This window comes from Protopterus annectens, chromosome 3.part1, assembly GCF_019279795.1.
Source record: "Protopterus annectens isolate FY-2018-M chromosome 3.part1, PAN1.0, whole genome shotgun sequence".
NCBI lineage: Eukaryota > Metazoa > Chordata > Ceratodontiformes > Protopteridae > Protopterus > Protopterus annectens.
In genome coordinates this window covers 57,856,732-57,878,396 of record NC_056732.1, presented here as the reverse complement: position 1 = coordinate 57,878,396, position 21,665 = coordinate 57,856,732, and the positions used below count along the sequence as shown (strand labels likewise).

Here is a 21,665-nt window from a genome sequence, read left to right as displayed (position 1 = left end):
TGTATATCCAGCTAACAATTTCCATACTTTTCTAACATTTCTAAAAATCACGTCATACTTTTTCCTGGGCTATTACAACGGGTCTAGGACTATTCACTGAAAGCACATTTCAGTGTAACACATTTCACTGTGCACAATTCAATGAAAGCTCAATTCAATGAAAGCTCAATTCACTGAAAACACAATTCACTGAAAACACAATTCACTGAAAACACAATTCACTGAAAGTTATATATGGCCTTTTCCCACTGTAGTGCGACCCTGGATTGAGAATATATAGTAAGGGGGGGGGTATTTTGAACTATACACATGGATACTTGCAATTTCAATAAATTACTCTTTTCTAAACTTAATATATATCCAAACTATGTGGGGGGGCTAGGCCCCCACACACCCCAATGTGGGGGGTGGTGCCCCCACACCCCCCCCTTTACTACATATACTAACTCCATGGTCACATTACAGTGGGGAAAAGGCCATATATAACTTTCAGTGAAATGTGTTTCAGTGAATTGTGCTTTCAGTGATTTGTGCACTGTCATTTGAGTTTCACTGAAATGTGCTTTCAGTGAATAGTCCTAGACCCATGACAACATCTACTATTTTGTTTTTTTTTTTTTTAAACAACACAGCAACTCCTAAATATATATCATTACAAACTCCCCTGCATTGTTCCCATCAAAAGCATTTGTTTTTCTATATTCTCATTTAAAATGCTCATACCTTGTCAACATATTACATCATATTTTTGTTTCTGACACCATCTTGTAATACTTCTTTCATTTATTAAACTATTAACATTCAAAGAAAGTGCCTTAATAGTATCCCAATTCTTTTTTGCAGATGTATCTAATACTTTATTTTTCCTTTTGTCTCGCCCTTTCCCAATTGTCCCTTTTCCCATTATTTTCACCATGTTCTCTTTCACTCTCTTCCTCACTTAACTGTTCAGATTGAATCTGAGCAAGCAGTGTAATTTTCTCTACAGTTCTTGGCTTGTTTCTGCATGCATCATATTCTCCTCTTTGTCACTCTCATTTAAATCTTTCTCACTTTGAATAAATTTGTTACTTTCTTCATCCTTACAATCATACCAATAATTTTCTGTACTAACACATCTTCTAGAACAGTTCTACAGTTATTTGCCAAATGACATATTTCTCTTCATTGATAATACATTTTTTCTGCATTCACGTATCAAATAATCCCCTGCCCCCACAATGAAAGCACATCTTTGGCTGTCCACATTATTTAAGCATATCCTTTTCTCCCATTTACAATAATTACACATGGTAAATGCATGACTTCACTATTTTTGGTATCCAAACATTCATTTTCCACCTCTCATTCCATCATTTTCTATCAAAAATACGTTTTACATTGAGACTTTCAAGATGGCTGCACATTGAGTTAACAAGTATCTATGCCTCATAGCATTTGAATGTCTAAGCATTGTGAGTTATGAAATCTGATTGTAGACTATGTTCACATTTTCTGATATGCCTCTGCCAATCAGAAGCAAGTCTGCACATTGTGTATATTGATATCTGCCTGTATTCTTTGTCTATATTTTCTAAACATGTCTGCCTGAGTTTATCACTCAGTGATGTATGTACTGTCTCTTTTTTGGTATGTATAGCTTTTCTCCCCTGGCCTCCTCTGAAAATGGACATATATCCGGTCGGACTATCCCGGTCAACAAATGTAAAATAAAATAAATAAATAAACTTAATTTTGGCTCTCCCAGTGTGAAAACAGAAACTCAGAAGAGACAGCCAATTAACTCAGTTTTAGGGGTAAATGTCATTAACTGCCTAGTAAGTGCACTGCCTGGATGCCAGCAAAAAAGAAATTCAGAGAACCTTAAAAAAAATCAACACAAAGAGTGAGGAAAAAAACCCTGACTGGGAATAATTCTGCAGCTGTTCAGCAAAAAGCAGTGCAAGCTCCAACTTTGGTGCAATACATGATTACCAGTAACTTATTTGAAAAAGCAAGTCAAATGCACTCAGAGCTGATTAAAATAAACAAACAATGATGGAGTATATCAACTCAAATAAAAAAGGCTGAATAAAATGGAATAAACTTTAAAAAGATATTTAGATGAGGTGATAAAACAGCTAAAACTGGAAGTCAAAATAAAGAAAAGGCTGACTTAATATGAGCCTGTTCAAGAACAGAGGTTTCAAAAAATAATATAAATTAGAGGACAGAGCACACAGACAAAACCTGGGATTTTCTGCTGTACCAGAGAAGCTGGAAGGAACACACTGTATTAATTTTATGAAAGCACAAATAAGCAACTGGAATGGTATTCCACAGCAGGAGTTGTTAATTGAAAGGGCACATCATGTGTATGCTCCAAATCTGGCCATGAGAAAACAACCTAGGCCTTTAATAGTAAAGATGGAATACTGACAACAGAAGTTGATTCTGACAAAACTGTTGCAGAAGGACAAAGTACTAAAAGTGGGCGAAGTAGAGTATTCATAGGTTGGTACTAGGCTATCGGCCCTAGGGCCTATGCAAGCCTAGCCATAACAATTCCCTGGATATTTCTTCCCACAATATTTACTTCCCTGGACCCCTGTCTAGTAGGGCAACTGACGTGATCCACGGGGTGAATTTCCTATCTCCCATCCAGTCGTCAAGATTCCTTTTGAAGAGGGCCAAAGAGGCGCTCTGCTTGACTTGTATGGGCAGTCTATTCCAGAGTCTGGGGAGTCTCTGGGTCAGGAACCTAACCCTGCAGCATGTTTTGTTCAGTGTGATGACAAGGTTAAGATCCCTGGAGCATGTGGCTCTGAGGGATTGGGATTTCTTTAAGTGTAGCTTGTCAAACAGCTCTGGGTTTGACATGGCCTTATATGTTAAGCAGAGATCGCCTCTGAGTAGACGATATGCGACAGAGTATAGCTGGAGTTTTTTTAGATGGTCAGCACAGGGCATCTGCTTTAGGTCTGTGATTCTTTTAGTGAGGTATTTCTGTGGCCTTTCCAGTTGTTGCAGATGTCTTGAGAGGTACATACCAAATGGGGTGTTGTATTCTATAACGGGTCTAATGAGGGATGAGTACAGTGCGACAATTACCTCCTTTTTTCTGGATGAAAAGCTCTTAGTGATAAGGTATGCCACATAGAAGGATTTCCTGACTGTTGTGGCAATGCGGTTATCGAAGGTGAGACCACTGTCCACCTGTGTCCCTAAGTCTCTTATCACACTTTTGGTGTTTAGTGTACTGCCACCTATGTGGTAATTCACGGGTACATGTTTTTTCCCCAGAGGAGATAACTATGCATTTATTGGCATTGAGCTTGAACCCATGGCTCTGGCAACAAGCATCTGTTTCTGTAAGGCCCTTTTGTAGAATATCCACATCATTTGGGGATTCAATAATGGCTCCCAGTTTGCAGTCATCTGTGAACTTTGTTAGCCAGAGTCCCTTATTGTTGGCCTGTACTTCAGAGAAGTAGATGCCAAACAAGAGCAGTCCCAGGACTGAACCCTGAGGTACTCCACTTGTCACTTGTCTGGAGCTGGATTTGGAGTCGGCTACATTTACAGTCTGGGTTCTGTCAGTAAACCAGTTGGCAACCCATCGAGTGATGTAGGGATTAATTCCCAGCTTAGTAAGTTTATCTATGATTCCAGCATGGGGGATGGTGTCAATGGGCTTGGCGAGGTCCAGATAGGCAGTGTGGACCGCCTTACCCTTGTCCACATCTCTGGAGACTGATTCGAAGAAGTCAATAAGGTTCAGGAGAAAAGATCAGTCCTTCACGAACCCAAACTGCATGGGGTCCAGTGTTTGAAAGTTGCTAATGTGTTTGTTTATAGGTTCCATGGTAATACGTTCCATGGCCTTGCAGTTCAGGCTCATCAGACTAATGGGGCAGTAGTTCCCAGGATCCAAGTTGGATCCCCCCTTGTGGGGTGGGATAACTGTAGCTGTGCGCCACTCAGTAGGCACGAAGCCTGAGGTGAGGCTATGATTAAACATGACACTTAGGTGAGGTGCCAGTTCATTTTGTAGTTCATGTAGTACACAGCCCGGGATGTCATCTGGTCCCATGGACGCCATATTGTTAGCTTTGGAGAGTGTGTTGTTTTACCTGTGTGGCTATTATTACCAGAATTTGGCAATCTTTCGGTACTGAGATGGGCTCTGTAGGGGGTGTGAGAGGGGGGGGGTGAAGTTGGCGCTGAATCGATCTGCCAGGACACAGGCAATATCCTTGGGATCAGTATATTTAGTGCCATTCTGTTGTAGCTCAGAGCACATCTGAGCATTGCCATTTAGATTCTTGACATAGTTATAGAATGCCTTGTGGTTGTCTTTGGAATCTTGGCAACTTTATTTTCATAAGTTGCTTTGGAGGGTTTTATGAGGGATCTCAGCTTCTTACTGAGGCTGGTAAGGGAGTTTTTTTCATCCTGGGATTTTCCTCTTTTCTGCAACAGTTTCCTCCTTTTGATGTAAAGTTTGTTTATGCCAGGGGACCACCAGATTGACTTACTTTTTTTGGAGGAGAGCATCTTGGTTCTATATGGGATGGCACGATTCATGCACGAGTGGATATGCTCATACAGTGCCTTAGTGCAGGATTCAGCAGTCAAGTTCAGTTCCCATCTGCATGGGTATCATGAAGTTTGTCACTTTTAAACTGAGTAGCATGAAGTTGGCTTTGGAGAGGTTTTTTACGCAGGTTTCCTTACTGGGGAGAGGGGGAAGGATGTGGATGTCAATGGTGATTAGCTTATGGTCAGACCTGACCAACAAGGGGGTGACTATAGGTGTGGAGCATCGATTTCCCATGTTGGCAATGACCAGGTCTAGGATATTGGAGCCCCTGGTGGGACCATGAATTAGCTGATCCAGGGCATTAGAATTTATGAATTCCAAGAACCATTGGGCAAAGGTGTTGGTACATGAGTAGTTTTCCCAGTTAATGGCAGGGTAGTTGAAATCCTCCAGTATTAGGGTGCTTTGGTTGTATCTTAATATTTTCCAGTATGTTTAGAAAGGTGTAGTGAGAATCTTGGAACATGGAAGGGGATCTGTAGCAAGCTACAATTTGGATTGCAGTCTTACCTAGTGTTAGTTGCACCTGGAGAATTTCAGACGCATTGTGTTGGGCAACTAGCCTGGTAGTGTGAATATCCTTGGTGAATATGAACACTCCTCCACCTTTAGTGTTTTGGTCCTGGTTTGGTGGCCAAAAAGTGTGGTAAGAGTTGTAGCATGGTACTGCAAGGGTGCTCTATGGAGCCTTGAACCAGGTCTCAGTTACTGCACAGATATCAATGTTCTCCATTTTTAGGAAAGTCTCAAGAGAGTGCATTTGGAGGTTTAGACTTCTAGCATTGAGTAGCATTACCTTCAGATTTTGCATGCTTGTACCTGTTACAGTGGTGGTTTTGTCCTTTGAACTTTGCCTAAAAAAGACACTACAGGGGTGGCAAGAGCCTTAGCCAGTAACCTGAATCCAAGGGGCGACAGGTGCAGACCATCTCTGGCAAACCATCGTGGTCTGTCGATCATGTTGTCCCAGGCAGACAGATACTGGATCCCCTTTGAATGATACCAGAAGCTAAGCCAATTGCTGAACTCAATCATTTTGTCCTTATACTGTGGTATCATTCTGGGCGAAGGCAGGATGCTACTCAGGACTAGGGTCATACCTGCCTGGACCACATGATCCGAGAGCTCTTCCATGTCTCTTTTCATGTAGTCCAGGGAGATATGTCTCAAGTCACTCACTCCAACATGGACAATGACAGAGTCATATTTGTACTTGTTGTGGAGTGCGTTCGTTATGTGGCTGATGCTGGCACCTGACAGGCAGCTGACTGTAATTTTCTCCTCGTTCAGCTTGGTAAGTGGGACATCAATGTGCCTGACTATAGAATCAACTATGGCTAAAGTGTTGGGTACACTGTCTTGCCTCAGGGGCTGTTGTTGGGTGGCACACTGGTGTTGTGAGCTATGTGGCACTTTGGTTGTGATTGGTGTTTGTGTTTCAGCTTCAGAGGTCCTTGTTGCTTGGGCAGGTTACTGTTAAGGTCCTCCGCATATGAGGGTTTAGTGTTGCTATGTGAGGGTGTTGGTGGTGTGGGTTTAGAAGGGCTACGTGCTGCTTGAAGTATGGTGTGGGTGTTAACCTTCTCCTCTTGACTGTCTAGCACAATCTTGGGTGGAGAGAGCTTTGCTTCCAGTTTGGCTATGTAAGTGCATCTCTCGCAGGTTGTAGTGTTGGGTGGTAGGAGGAGAGGGTTGTCCGTGTACGAGGCAATTGCTGCATTGCCCCAGTATACCCAGATTCACCAGGTGGACAGCAGAAATCACCGGTAGTAGACCCTTGGACATGCCTGGTTTGGTGCTTTTTTTTGTAAAGTACAGGAGTTATTTTCCCTTACTTTAGCAAGGTACTTTGCAATTATAGGCTGTTTAGTGCCTACGATTAATGTATCCTTATTAACAAGGAGAGTTGAGTGATTGTATGAATTTAATGCTTCCTAGTGCTTTCCAGCAGGTTTTAGAGCAAGTGCTAGTCATAGGGATACTTAAAGGTAAGATGAAAAAAATGGTTTATCCTAAACACTGCAGTGTGCACTAGAGGAGTTACATGTGAAAGTAGGTAACTTAAGTTTTCTCTGTCTAAAAAAATTAAGTTTTAGTGGAGCGTCACTATTTTTAAAACAGCAAGATAGACTGAAAGGGGGTGGTCACTTTTGTATTCTGGTACTATGGAATACAGTAGGATGGCCAATAAATGTAAATAGTTGAAGGGGAGTGATTTCACAAAATGATAATTTTGCACTTACTCACACAAGCCATTAAAAGTAGAGAGGAAATGAGATATATGGTTAAATTAACATAAGGGGCAGGCAACTAGAAAGACAGTGGTGTTTAAGAACACAAACGTAACTGGGTGGGGAAAAAAATTCTGCCTGACTCACAAGAGAGAGAGCTGTGGTCTCTTTTCAAGTTTTAATATGCAGTTAAAAGCAGAATATAAATAAAACACAAGGTAAATAAAACAAATCACAGTATTCAAAACAGAAAAAGGCAATAAAATAATACAAAATACAACAAATAAAAAGCAAACTAACCTTTCCCTCACAGCAAAGTGTAGCAAAGTCTGGGTGAGCCTTTCTAGTAAATTTGTGGAAAATGACTATTTGGTGTACACCAGGCAGAAATGAACTAAATTTACTCCACTAATCAGAGAATGTCGAAAATCAGGTGTGAGGTTCAGGATGCTGTATCCAGCTATCTTCAGAATATTTTTCATGCAGGATCAAAGTCATTTTTGATGCAGAACATGCTAAGGAAGAAATACAAAAGTTTGTAAAACAAAATGTGAGCTGTGAAACAGGAGATTCTGCTCTTTGTTCTTCTGGTAATAAAGACCACAGAGAGACTATGCCAGGGAAACCTTTTCCAGTGTTTCAACAGAAAATACTTCAGAGACACTGACCTGAAGAACTGAGAGTATGTTGGAAAGGAAGAAGAGACTGGATTTGGGAGATGGAGATGAACATGAATAAAACCAGCAACTTGGAAATTGACAAATAAATGTGGAATTATAAAGCATTAAATTATACTTGTGAAACATGACAGCAAAAGGAAAACCTGGAAATATTGGACTTTTATTACTTTAAAGCATATGTACATATCACTAATGTTTGGAAGAACACTCAGGAGAGAGGAAGGGAGAAGGAAAGAGTTAACTAAGTAAAAAAAACTTTTTTTCTCAACAGTAATTATTTGTCTAGTGCATGATAGCTGCATGATATAAAGTAAAGTTTTCTCAAATATTTTCAAGTGTAATGTAGATACTACAGTAAACAGGTGCCCCTGTTTTTTTTCTTTCTTTTCTCTTTCTCCTTGTTCAGCTTTACAAAATGTAGGCACTTCAATATAGAAAAAAAAAGAAGAAAAGTTTTTTCAAAACAGTATGATACAAGAAAAATGATGTGCATTTCCTCTTTCTTGCATAGGGGAATGACTGGATTAAGGTTCTTGGCTTTATCTAGTAACAAGTTTTAACAGAAAGTAAATAAATAAAGAACACTGAACATAAAAAAACTCTCCTCTAGAAAATAAATACATACATACTTGTAGAAGTAACTCTGTATCTGGTTCTCATGTCTCCATGCTGACAATCTGATAAAGAACAATAAACACAGAATACTTCTTTTAATATCTTGCTTTCAATGGCTAGGAGATAATGTTTTCTGAAGGTATTCAAGTGTTTTCTAATTCTGTGAGAGCAATAAAGATAAGACAAAACCAGACAGCACTTAGAAGTATCTTAGGCTGGATAACCTTCATTTTAGGTTAACCCAAATCTGTCAGTGTGGCTTGTTAGTTTGGGACAACTGTTCATATTAGGAAAATAAAACTTCAATATCTGAAGATGTACATAGCTTTGTGTGTTAATATGAAGTTAATAGGTTTTTGGGGTGTATTGGGGTTCGTTTTTTTTTTGTTTGAAGGCTTTCAATAAAACAAACAGTTTTGTGAGAAGTGACACAGTCTGAAATGGATATGACAAGAAACAAATGTATAAAATGTCAACCTGCCAAACATTAGTGTGTGCATGTAACACAAAAGCTGAACCGAGATACTTAAAAGCTGTTGCAAATAATGGTGCAGTGGTGCAGCAGTAGTATTGTTGTCTCACAGCAAGTTCTCCGGTTTGATTCTCAGCTGGAGTGCCTTCTGTGCAGTGTCTGCATGCCCTCTCTGGTTTCGTGTGGGTTTTCTCCAGGTACTCTGGTTTCCTCCCACTTTACAAACACATGCATCTGGAGCGTTTCTCCCAGGGCCTCCGCTGACAACTGGGGCTTCATTCCAAGTCGGACTTTCCCAGTAAACAAATTTTAACTAAATAAATAAATAAATAAAAGTAGGAATAATGACTTTTCAGCATAATGACCCTTTGAATACTATCTTTAAATATTAACGGTCTCAAATATATATATATACAAATAAGAAACAGAGTAGTGAACTATATTAAAAAAGGGTCTATATCAGAAGAGTGAACTCTTAAAATAAAAATGCTCTTCTAACGAACTGAAAACTATGAAACCTCAAAATGTCGAAGGCACGGATCAGCGATTTTTTTTCCCAGGGAAAAATTTGCTGATCCAAAAAAAAAAATGTACAGGCAAAATAAAGTGGGGGGCTTGGCTTCACCCACCACACCCCCCCAACTTAAATATACCAACTCCGAGATCGCTCCACAGTGGAGAAAACAGCAAGTCCTGAGAACGGTCCAGCGATTTTTTTATAAACATATGACTGCCTATGTCACAACTGATCATTTAATAATGATGTCTCTTGTTAAAAAAAAAAAATTACACTTATTTAAAAAAAAAAATAGTTCATCAGCAGGTACCTTCAGCTGTCATGAACTGAATTTTAAATTTTCTTCTTAATAACGCACTTTTCACTTTAATAAAAATACATTCCAATGTTCACAATCCTTTTTGCCCATCTAAAAGCTATTTTTTGCTTCTTCACATGGCTTAAATGTTAATTCACAAAAAGATTCCATTCCAATGTGAATTAACAGTCTGTATATCTTCAGGTTCAAGTCTCAATGGAACTACTAAGTTGTCTCATACATACAACCTGCTTATAAAACATTATTTTTTGCTTTCTATATATATTATTCAATGCTTGTTTACCACAGAATCCTGTTTGCAAGAATATTGTTTGCATAAATATAATTTTGCCAGAATAAACCTTAGATTAATATAATATTCTCTTTGCATAGGCCTAGAAATGCAGCCATATTAAAGTGGGCCTATATCTTTATTTTATTTCACATTTTACATGCAGTTTCAGCCGAAAGGAATGTTTCAGTGAAGGATACAAATAAGCTCAATAAAATTACAGTCACGCCAAAGCAGTGATAGGGATGAGATATGCTAACAGAATCTGCAAAAGATTTGGTGCAATAAACATATCTTTTTTTAGAAAGTACAAAGCTTGGGAACCAAGGATAAAGAGGTGTGTAGAATGGGTCTATATTATCAAATCAAAACTGCAAATAACCAAATGCCAAGACAGCAACACACAAAAATCGAACTGCCAAAACTATGAATGGCCACTTCAGTGAATTTTTTCTCAGGGGGAAAAATCGCTTAGCCAGGGAGTTTGCCCTTTTCTCCACTGTGGAGTGATCTCAGAGTTGATACATTTTGTTTTTTTTTTTTTCATAGGGTTTGACAGTTTGTTTGGATCGGCCAAGCAATTTTTTCCCCCTGGGAAAAAATTTGCTGAAGTGACCGTTCGTAGTTTTGGCAGTTCGATCTTTGTGTGTCACTGTTTTGGTGTTTGGTTGGCCGAGTGGTCTAAGGCACCAAACTCAAGGTTATTTGCACTTTTGATCTGGTAATACAGACCCATGTAGAATTTGTAAGAAATTTACATGGTTTTATTATGAAAGCCACTTCCTAGATAGAAGTCAGTTCAGTTTAGATACTCAGAAGATTGTGATATTCTGAAGCCAACAGAAGTAAAACAAAGTACAGAAAAACAGTCCAGTTTGTCATAAATCTTCCATTACAGAGAAAAGGAACAATTCTAAGTTCAGAGTTACAGCAGACAGTGTAATTCAGCCTAGTTCAGTTCATCAGTCTACCACTTGTTCAGATCTTGTTGGATTACTACCCCTAACTCCGCTGTATGACTTGGTCAGATCTTGTTGGATTACTACACCTAACTCTGCTGTACGACTTGTTCGGATCTTGTTTGATTACACCTAACTCCGCTGTATGACTTGTTCGGATCTTGTTTGATTGCTACTCCTAACTCCGCTGTATGACTTGTTTGGATCTTGTTGGATTACTACACCTAACTCTGCTGTACGACTTGTTCGGATCTTGTTGGATTACTACACCTAACTCCACTGTGCGACTTGCTCAGATCTTGTTGGATTACTACACCTAACTCCGCTGTATGACTTGTTCGGATCTTGTTGGATTACTACACCTAACTCTGCTGTACGACTTGTTCGGAGCTTGTTGGATTACTACACCTAACTCCGCTGTATGACTTGTTCGGATCTTGTTGGATTACTACACCTAACTCTGCTGTACAACTTGTTCGGAGCTTGTTGGATTACTACACCTAACTCTGCTGTATGACTTGTTCGGATCTTGTTGGATTACTACCCCTATCTCTGCTGTAAGACTTGTTCGGAGCTTGGTGGATTACTACACCTAACTCTGCTGTACAACTTGTTCAGATCTTGTTGGATTACTACACCTAACTCTGCTGTACGACTTGTTCATATCTTGTTGGATTACTACATCAAACTCCACTGTATGCTGCTGTTACAGAATAAACCACCACTATCAGACTTAAGTGAGTACAGACTTTATTCTGAAAGGTAGGTTTGGCAAATAAATGAGGAACTGTGATATGTTCAGCACAGCTCCAGGTAATTAAAAGACAGACATTTTATTTCTGAAACTATTTTCACTACCATCATTTTTATTTTCTGTAACAGAAGCACATGACTTTTCAATTATCTTTAAATTGGTTAGTCCACGTCTAGAAAAATCTTTTTCACCGCTTTAATCTAGTCACAAAAATTTAGCATCAAATCTTCCTTTTCGTTACTTTCTAGTTTCTGAAGAAAGCATCTTTGAGCTATGTCCAAACATGACGATGTAATTTCATCAGCTGTCTTACGCTCAGCCATCATTCTGTACCAAAGCTTACATCTCCAACCCGTTGTCGTCTAATGCCATTATTAGTGTAGTTGATGCACACAATTTGTAATCATCTCCTCTTTTAAAGCAAAACAACCTTCTCAGTGCTGTATGAAACACCGTCTTCCTCCATGTGCTTATCTCTCAGTTCTGATGCGCTGCCCTTTCTGCTCGCAGCACTTCCTCTTTCTTGTTCTACAGTAACACTCCCCTTCTCCACCTCCATTCTGTTCCAGTTACTATGACTACCCTACCACCACTCACAGTGTTGAAGAGTACAGGAAGTTCTCCGATGCTCTGGCCAAATATACCCTAGAAGTATAATTGCCACCAGGGTGCTCCCTGAAACGAGGCCACCAGCCTAGTGGGACTAACCTGATCAACAGAAGAATAAATACAATAAAATAAATAAATAAAATGTACTACAACTGCCTGAGGAAGGGCATCAGAAGCTTATAAATCGCATTAGAGAATACTGGAATGTTACTACAGACGAGACGGCAGACTGCACACTACACTTGTCATGTCAGGGCCCTTCAGTGCACTGTGTGAATGGACAGCCAGACACTGGCATGCTTTCTGCTCAGTCTGAAAAAAGGATATTCCATATTTTATCTGCCAATAGCACATTGCTGTGGAATGTTTTCTACACTGGCTTTTCAACAAGTTGAGGTCTGTGACATAAAATGAAGTGGAATTACTAAATCCTTGTCTATTAACATGGTTTCCTGCTATTATTTTACAAATGTGTAAGGCAGACAGATTTGGCACTCGGACAGATACCCAATTACTGTTATTTTCTTAATTTTAACTCTGTATATCCAAGAAGTCAAAACTGGCAAAGAAATAAAAAAAAAAAAAAAAACAAGCTTTACATGTTAACGTAAAATCTTCACCACAGTGTTAACATGAGGTTGGACACTGGATTTTTCATTAGAGAAAGACTGCAGATAATCTAACCTGTCTTACCAGCATGCATATATCTAAAGGGAGGTAGACCTTCCGCTGACTGCAATTATATGGAGTGGCTCGGATGCATGTGACAATGCCTTGTGCTTTCCCGATATGACTTGCAGCATGATCAGCCTGGACATCCTTTACACCTAAAAAATATACATTTTACATAAGAATATATACTAGGTAGTAGAACAGTGGTAAACAAACCTACTAACATGACAGACTGTCTTGGCATTCATTTTGTTGTTACACTGTTTTTAAGTCAGTTTAACAGTACCACCAGTAACTGCTTAGTAGATCGTGCATGCACACGCTTTGTAAAAAAACACACAGAGGTACCAAAGTACTACAGACAGATGCACATTTTGGACATGAACCTAAACTACAGAGAAAGCAGGTTAGAGAGGGTTAATATTTAAAGAAGCAGTAGTCTTCCTAATAGCTACTAAAATAGCAAAAAAATGCTACAGGAAGAAGAAGAGGAGGAGAAAGATAGAATATAAGAAGCAAAGAAAAGACAAATAATTTTTATTTTTGCCAAGAAAGCACAAAATCTTCTATAATGAGGATATAATCTATTACAAGCCCAAGCAAGATGATAAGTTAGCGTTATAACTCTATTAGTACTTTTTAATTACTCTAGAACTTTTTTGTTTTAAATCAGATGAAGCCAACCCACTTTAATATGGCTACGTATCAAGATTCCAAAACAAACCAAAAGAAGGCATATGTGAACAAGTAATAGGTACAATTCCAAGGTTGTCAATCGTGGTAAAGGATGAGGTCACAAGTTGTGAGTTGTAGTTCCCATGGTACAGAGTTTGATTCCCTCAGCCCTCATTTCTGTAGTGTTACCTTTAGCAAGTCACTTAGCCAGACACTGTTCCTAGGTCGCCCCCTAAAAAGGGACTGTGTATCCACTGGGACTACCTGACTAACAAATGGGTATTTATTTATTTATTTTTATTAAACTGCTAAATAATGCTACACGCACAAATAAAGAAAAAGTATTCACCCTTCAAGACTAACAATTACATTTTGTTACTATGACTGCCACAGCAGCTGACTAACACGAAAAATAATTAACGTGCTATCCAATACAGATCAGGACCCTAGGTTATTCTGGTGTGAAGGCTGCCTCACAGGGCCCAGGGTGATTTTGGTGTGAAGGCTGTCTCACAGGGCCCAGGGTGATTTTGGTGTGAAGGATGCTTCACAGGGCCCAGGATGATTTTGGTGTGAAGGCTGCCTCACAGGGCCCAGGGTGATTTTGGTGTGAAGGATGCTTCACTGGGCCCAGGATGATTTTGGTGTGAAGGCTGCCTCACAGGGCCCAGGATGGGTTCGGTGTGAAAGCTGCCTCACAGAACCTGTTTTTTTTTTTTTTTTTGTGAAGGCTGCCTTACAAAGCCCGAAGTGCTTTTGGTATGAAGACTGCCTCAAAAGACCTGGGGCACTTTCTGCCTGAAGATTCTGGGGTAGTTTCAGTGTGAGGGCTGCTTTAAAGGAGTTGGCATGCTTTCAGCATGAAGACCGCATGTTATTCCTGTGCTTCAGTGAGATTTTGCAGGGGTCTTCAGTTTCTTCCCAAACTTCAAATAGAAACTGGTAAGTTGACAAATTATCAACAAGCGAGTGTGCTACAGTGAATGTGTAAATTCTGCAAACTGTACAATGGTCTGGTAACTCATGGAATAAACATTTGAAATGTTTGGGACTCACTAGAGCAAATCCTGAAACATGAAGACAGAAAGGCTGAAAAAAATGGACTTGCACGACTTACATATACAAAAGTCGAAGATGGACATTTCTTGGAAATCCCCATTTTTCTGAGATGTAGTGATTTTGGAGTTAGTATAAATAAGTTTGGGGCTGTGTGAGGGGCCTGTCCTCCACAGTGAGGGTGCAGGTGGGACTGACTGCCAATCCTACAAAAATAAAGTTTAAAGGAGAAAAAGACCGTCTGAGATCTACTCTTCTTCTGCATTTCCATTCTTTTTTCGTCAGCACTCATGTGGGAGTAAATTCTATAACTTATACCTGCTGTTTGGCAAGGTAGGTTCAGGATGATAACCATGAAATGGATGATATCAGGTACACAAAACTGAAGAATGGTTATTATAGAGACAGCCATTAACTATTAGAAAGACCTTTGTTTGCTTTCATCAACCTTGTTAGAATTAAGACCATGCATACTGTGACCAAATTTGCCAACCTGAACTTTGAGCAAACAATAATGGCTAACAGGGTGTGCTATTGTACAAATTATAAATGCCCATGGGGTGTTACCGGACCTTTTTCTATTAGTATAAGTCTTATTTACAATGTGCACACTGCCCAATCAGCGTGCACGTTTTGGAATATTAATGGGGGGTCGTTGTATAACAAATATTTAATGTCTATACATATACATAGAAGACAAACACACACACACACACACACACACACACACACACACACACACACACACACACACATTCAGAGGTACAGAGTGATGTACAAACAGATAACCAGAAACACCTGAATCCAGAACTACAGGCAGACAGACTCTCACATATGTACAAAAATACAAACACACAGAGCCACAGCAACTGCTTCTACCACTTTGTTAGTGAACACATGCTCAGATGTCTCAAAAGTCATAGAATGCAAGGCATGACAGTTCTTCTCCCTCTCCCTTTGCTTTCCCTGATTTTGCCACATAGTGCTGCTCTGACAACCATCATCATCTTCTTTCGGCTGTTCCCGTTAGGGGTCACCACAGCAGATCACCCGTTTCCATTTCTTCCTGTCCTCTGCATCTTGCTCTGTCACACCAACCACCTGCATTTCCTCTCTCACCACATCCATAAACCTTATCTTAGGCCTGCCTCTCCTGGCAGCTTCATCCTTAGCATCTTTTTCCCAATATACTCAGCATCCCTCCTCAGCACATGACCAAACCAATGTAATCGTGCCTCTCTGGCTTTGTCTCCAAACCTTCCAACCTGGGCTGACCCTCTAATATACTTACTCCTAATCCTGTCCACCCTCATCACACCCAGTGCAAATCTTAACATCTTTAATTCTGCCACATCCAGCTCAAACTCCTGCCTTTTTGTCAATGCCACTGTCTCCAACCCATATAAAGTACAGTTTTGTACCTACCATAAATGTAGACGTTCGAGTGCTCATACAGCTGCAGTCATAACAGATGGGTTAATCCTGCCGTCAGGCGGGTCCTCGGTCGGCCGAATTCCAAAGTCTAGGTCTGGCGTTGGTTGTCGTCGCTTCTTCCCTGACGTCAGTGCAGCAGGGGTATAAAAGAGGCAGCCGACGCCATTTTCTTCAGTTTTTCTTGCCCCAGATGTCAGGTGCCCCCAGAAGGAAGGCAAACATAATGTTATGCAAAAATGCAATGTTGATAAATCAAAAACAGTAGTTGCAAGCAAATACACCATAAAAGAATACCCCAAAAAGGTTATATGAAAGGTGTTTGTCATAAGGCCTGTCCTAAGAGGGGATGGCAGGAGGGAAACCTGGACTGCAGCTGTATGAGCACTCGAACATCTACATTTATGGTAGGTACAAAACTGTACTATGTTCATCGTGCATACAGCTGCAGTCATAACAGATGGGAAGAATCCCAAAGCTAAGTAAGGGTGGTAGGCACTAAGTGGAACTAGGAGGGGCTAGGATGCCCTGCAGGACTGCTGTAGCAAAGCCCGCTCTAGATTTAGAGTATAGTGGGAGGTGATAGTGCTTGGAGAAAGTGTGCACTGAACTCCAGGTGGCTGCTTCCAAAATATCCTTGGTAGGGACCCCCCTGAGGAAGGCTGCAGAGGTAGCTGTGGCTCTGGTGGAGTGGGATCTGATGCAAGCAGGCACAGATTTTCCATGAAATGAGTAACAAAAGCGTATGCAGTGGGCTATCAATTTTGAAATTGTCTGTTTGGAAATGGCCTTTCCTTGAGCACCTGCAGCATAGGACACAAAGAGCTGCTCAGATTTTCTGAATGGCTTTGTCCTGTCCAAATAATAACGAAGTTGTCTGTGAATGTCCAAGGAATGTAGTAGTCTTTCCCCTTTGTTTTGTGGATTAGGGTAAAAGGTAGGTAAGTGGATAGTCTGATTCAAAGCTACACTGGGTACTACCTTTGGCATAAAGGTAGGGTTGGTTCATAAGGAAACTCTGTCCTGATGGAAAATGATGAATGGTTGCACAGCCATGAGGGCCTGTAGCTCTGAAACCCTGCGAGCTGAGGTGATAGCCAGAAGAAAGGCTGTTTTCCATGACAAGTACTGTAACTCTGATGAATAAGCTGGCTCGAAGGGAGGAAGGGTCAGCTTTTCCAATACGAAGTTGAGGTCCCAACATGGACTGATGGTATCCTTGGGGGTTTTATATTCTTTGCCCCTCTGAGGAACTGCCTTAAGAGAGGATGAGAGAATAAAGGAGGATCTGTGTTGTATTGTGCAGAAATGGCTGAAGCGTGGATCTTGATGGAGGAGAAGGAAAGTCCATTGTTTAACATCTCAGCTAGGTACTGTAAAATTTGAGGTATATTTATTACCCAAGGATTCTGTCCCTTCTTTTGATTCCAGGCACAAAATCGTTTCCATTTTGCGGAGTAGGCCTTTCTAGTAGAAGGTTTTCTGGCCTCCAGGATGACATTCTGCACCTCCTTGGAGAGTAGAAACTGTTGGGAAATCAAGGAATTCTCCATGCAGCTAGATTTAGAGTTTTGAGATGGCTGTGAAGAGTTTTGTAGTTGTGCTGGGACAGCAGAAGAGGGACTAGAGGTAGGATCCATGGTGGGGAATGTGTCAGGCTCTTCAGGAGCGGATACCAGTGTTGCCTTGGCCAGTCTGGAGTAATGAGAATCATTTTCGGCCTCTCTGCTCTGGCTTTTAATAGAACTTTGGGCAGCAGAGGAAGAGGCGGGAAGGCATAGACTGTCAGTGTTGCCCAATTGAAGGAAAGCGCGTCCACTTTCCAGGCCTGTGGATGATAGGTCCTTGAACAAAATGTTTTCAACTGGCAATTTCTGTGGCTAGCAAAGAGATCTATGTCTGACTGTCCCCATGCCTGAGTTATCTTTGTGAAAACTTGAGGATGCAACTTCCATTCGTGTGGATCTGTCATATTTCTGCTTAGGTAGTCTGCCAGTGTGTTTTCCTTTCCTGGTAGGAATTGTGCCTGTAGTTGAATTTGCAATTCCAGTGCTGTGTTCCATAGGGTCATGGCTTGCCTGCACAGGGGGTATGAATGAGTTCCCCTGTTTGTTTATGTACCACATCACTGTGGTGTTGTCTGTCCTTATCAATAGCTGGCCTGGATGCAGTAGGTCTTTGAAGGTCATAATAGCCTTTTGCACGGCTAGCATTTCCTTTTGGTTGATGTGAAGGTGCTTCTCTTTTCGTGTCCATTTTCCCTGAATGCACTGACCTGTCATGTGTGCTCCCCAGGCGTAGTCTGAGGCGTCTGTTGTGATGATTTGAGTTGCTTGAGGTACACAGAAAGGAAGACCTGTGTTTCTTTGGCAAGCTTGAGCCCACCACATAAATTCCTTTTGAAGGCATGGAATGAGTGGTATAATTGCTTCCAAGCTGTGGCTGTGTTGAGACCATAAGTTTTTTAGGTACCATTGAAGTTTCCTCATATGCAGCTTTGCACATGGGATTAGTAGGATGCAAGATGCCATGTATCCCAGAGCCTGCAGGACTTTCCTTGCAGTTAGCCTGGTGTAAGTTGCCATTTTTCTGAAGTATTGAAAAAGTTGCCCTTGCTCGTCTGGTGTGAGGTAGGCCATCTGGGTGGTTGTATCCAAGCTGGCACCCAGGAAAATTATTTGTTGAGAGGGTATTAGTTTTGATTTCTTTTTGTTGACTGTGTATCCCAGGAAGTTCAACAGTTTTATTACAAACGCCAGGTGATGCAGTAGAATGTCCTTGCTGTCCGCTTGGATCAGGCAGTCGTCCAGATATGGGTAGATTTGTATCCCTTGTAGTCTGCAGAAGGCGATTACTGATGCCAGGCATTTCGTAAACACTCTGGGCACAGTAGACAAGCCAAAGGGCAATGCAGAGAATTGGTAATGGGTTGAACCTGCAAGAAATCTGAGGTATCTTCTGCAATCTTGTCTGATAGGGACATGCAGGTATGCCTCCTTGAGGTCCAATGTTACCAGCCAAGACTCCTTGCCCAGCCTGGGAAGAAGCTGCTGTAATGTGAGCATCATGAATTTTGGCACTTGTAGAAAAGTGTTTAGGATGGATAGGTCTAAGATAGGTCTCCAATCTTTGTCTTTCCTTGGTACCAGGAATAGTCTGGAATAAAAGCCTTGACCTTGTTCTTTTGCAGGTACCTCTTGAATTGCTTTCATGTCCATGAGAGCTGACACTTGTTTTTGTGCCTCTGCCCTTTGATTTTGTGGCAGGTTTGGCATGCCTCTCATTTTTGGAAGGGTGTGAAAGTGGAACTTGTAGCCTCTGTCTATAATGTCCAGAATCCATTTGTCTTTTGTAATAATACGCCAATTTTTTGAGAATAATGTCAGTTTTCCACCCAAAGGTGCTGCCATTAAAGCTTTGCTTGGCAGGTGTAGGGGGAAGTCATTGTGTCTGTTTTCTGAAAGACTGTGATCTATCTTCTCCACCTCTTGGGGTTGGTGCTTGCCACTGTCTGGCTCTGAAAGATCCTTGAGGTTGCCCTCTACCCCTTGGACGCCTGTATCTGCCCCTTTGAGGTCTGTCCGTGGCTGGAAAGGACCAATTTTTTTGAAGGCCCGTTTCTGCTGAAACGTGGAGGCTGTACCTGCAGGAAATCTTTCACTGTTTGCATTGATTTCACTTTTTACTCCATTTTCTTTAGCACCTCCTCAGCTTTAACACCAAACAATACATCTTTTTGAAGAGGTGCATCTAATAATTTAGCTTTGACATGATCTGGTAAGGTTTGCTCTTTGAGCCACGCATGCCTACGTATAACAGACCCCGTAACAGCAGCTCTACATGAGGCCTCTAAAGCATCAAAACCACACTGCAAGGTATGTTTACCCACTTGCTCTGCACCATGCAGCAAATCGTGCAACTCTTAAATCTGGTTGTTCTGGTTGTGTCATCTTGCTTTTCAGCTGAGATATCAAAAACTGTTGATACTTTAACATATGGCACTGACAGTTTTAATGCCCTCATGGTTAAAGCGGCCGAGGTGTACACCTTTTTCCCCCACCTTTCTAAAGCTCTGGAATCTCTCTCTGAAGGTAATGGGTTTTTAGCAGTAGAGGCCTTAATTCCCTTGGGACCCTGTGAAATAGTTTCTGGGTCAGCAGTATGGCTTTTATATAGGAACTGGTGAGAATCAGGAACCCGGTAATACCAGTCTGGTTTAACAGGAGCTGGAGGCAAAGAATCAGGATTAAGGCTGGCTTCTGTGTACACATCATCCAATATATCTAAAACAGGAGGGATAGCCAGAGGCCTATGCTGGGGGAGCAGAAGAAATTCCCTGAGCCTTTTCTTGGAATCTGAGTAATCTTGGCCTTCCCAGTGAAAGTGTTCCCTCAATGTATGCAGGGTTTCCCCAAAAGAGAAGTCCTCAGGGGGGGGGGGAGACCGAGGGAATAGACTCCTCTGCATCAGAGTCTTCGAATGGAGAATTGGCATAATCCTGGTCCTCAGATAGTTCTGAGGTAATAGAAGCTTGATCTGAGGAAGGGTAATCTTCCTCTAATCTGGGCCTTTTGTCAGAGGGGGGTTGAGAACCCCTGATAAGAGTAATCAAGTCCTCAGCCATTTTAAGCATCTGTTTTTTAGGCATGGTGCCTTGAGAGGGTGTCTGAGGAACCTGTTTTTTTGGTTTTCATGGCTGTTTTAGATTTAGTGAAGGCTTTAATAGAGAAGGATGAAGGCCTGAAGACCACTTGAGAAATGGCAGGCCAGTCTAAATTCTGAGTTTCCACGCCTGGAGTGGCGTCGGTATCTGTAGTAGGAATGGGGGCCGAGGAGCCTGCGACCTCGGGTACTGAAGACACCGGTAATGCATTGTCATCGGTATTCAGGGGCTGCGTAGGCGCCTCGCTGAGTACCGGAGAACCGGTAGTCGGCCTTAGCGTGGTTTCAGTAGGTGGTGCAGACCTCGTATGTCGGTCCTTATCTTTGCGTTTTTTGCTCAAAACTGGAGTCGGAGTATCGGATGACATAATATAATTAAACTTTTTGCCAAAAAAGTGAAGGGCGAACTCCGCCCGATGCTTAATAGTGCGTTTGTTGAATCTAGCACAAAAACGGCAGGCCGAGACGTCGTGGTCTGGGCCTAAGCAAGGTATACAGAAAGAGTGGAAATCCTTATGCGGTATTTGCTTCCCACAAGAAATGCAATTATTAACTTTGTCTGACATCGGTCTGAGGCAAGAAAAGTTTCCCCAACGGGGTACTTAGCTTTCAAGAAGACTTCGGCTGAAATACTTTCGTAAATCTCAGGAGCTGGCCGACCAGCACTTGCGAACTGCTTCTGCTTTGGGCACCGCGTGGCAAGAAAGACTGAAGAAAATGGCATTGGCTGCCTCTTTTATACCCCTGCCGCACTGACGTCAGGGAAGAAGCGACGACAACCGACACCGGACCTAGACTTTGGAATTCGGCCGACCGAGGACCCGCCTGACGGCAGGATAATCCATCTGTTATGACTGCAGCTGTATGCACGATGAACATCATAGCTGGTCTCACTACCCTCTTGTAGACCTTCCCTTTCACTCTTACAGGTACTCATCTGTCACAAATCACTCCTGACACACTTCTCCACCCACTCCATCCTGCCTGTACTCTCTTCTTCACCTCTCTTCCACACTCACTGTTACTCTGAACTACTGACCCCAAGTATTTAAACTCATCCACCATCGCCACCTCTACTCCTTGCTTCCTCACCATTCCTCTATCCTCCCTCTCATCCCCTCTCATTCACACACATATTCTGTCTTAGTCCTGCTGACCTT

At 41.5% G+C, this 21,665-nt stretch overlaps 1 protein-coding gene across 3 annotated transcripts in view; it reads right to left on the bottom strand.

Annotated features, from left to right (window-relative positions):
* The window catches only part of NDUFAF6 (NADH:ubiquinone oxidoreductase complex assembly factor 6), a 583,839-nt gene that overhangs the window by 134,677 nt on the left and 427,497 nt on the right, over nucleotides 1-21,665 (bottom strand). For all 3 annotated transcript variants that reach the window (XM_044066568.1, XM_044066567.1, XM_044066569.1), the window contains one exon: nucleotides 12,703-12,836. In XM_044066568.1, the coding sequence (XP_043922503.1) occupies nucleotides 12,703-12,836 (134 nt within the window). The remainder of the gene's footprint in view (nucleotides 1-12,702; nucleotides 12,837-21,665) is intronic.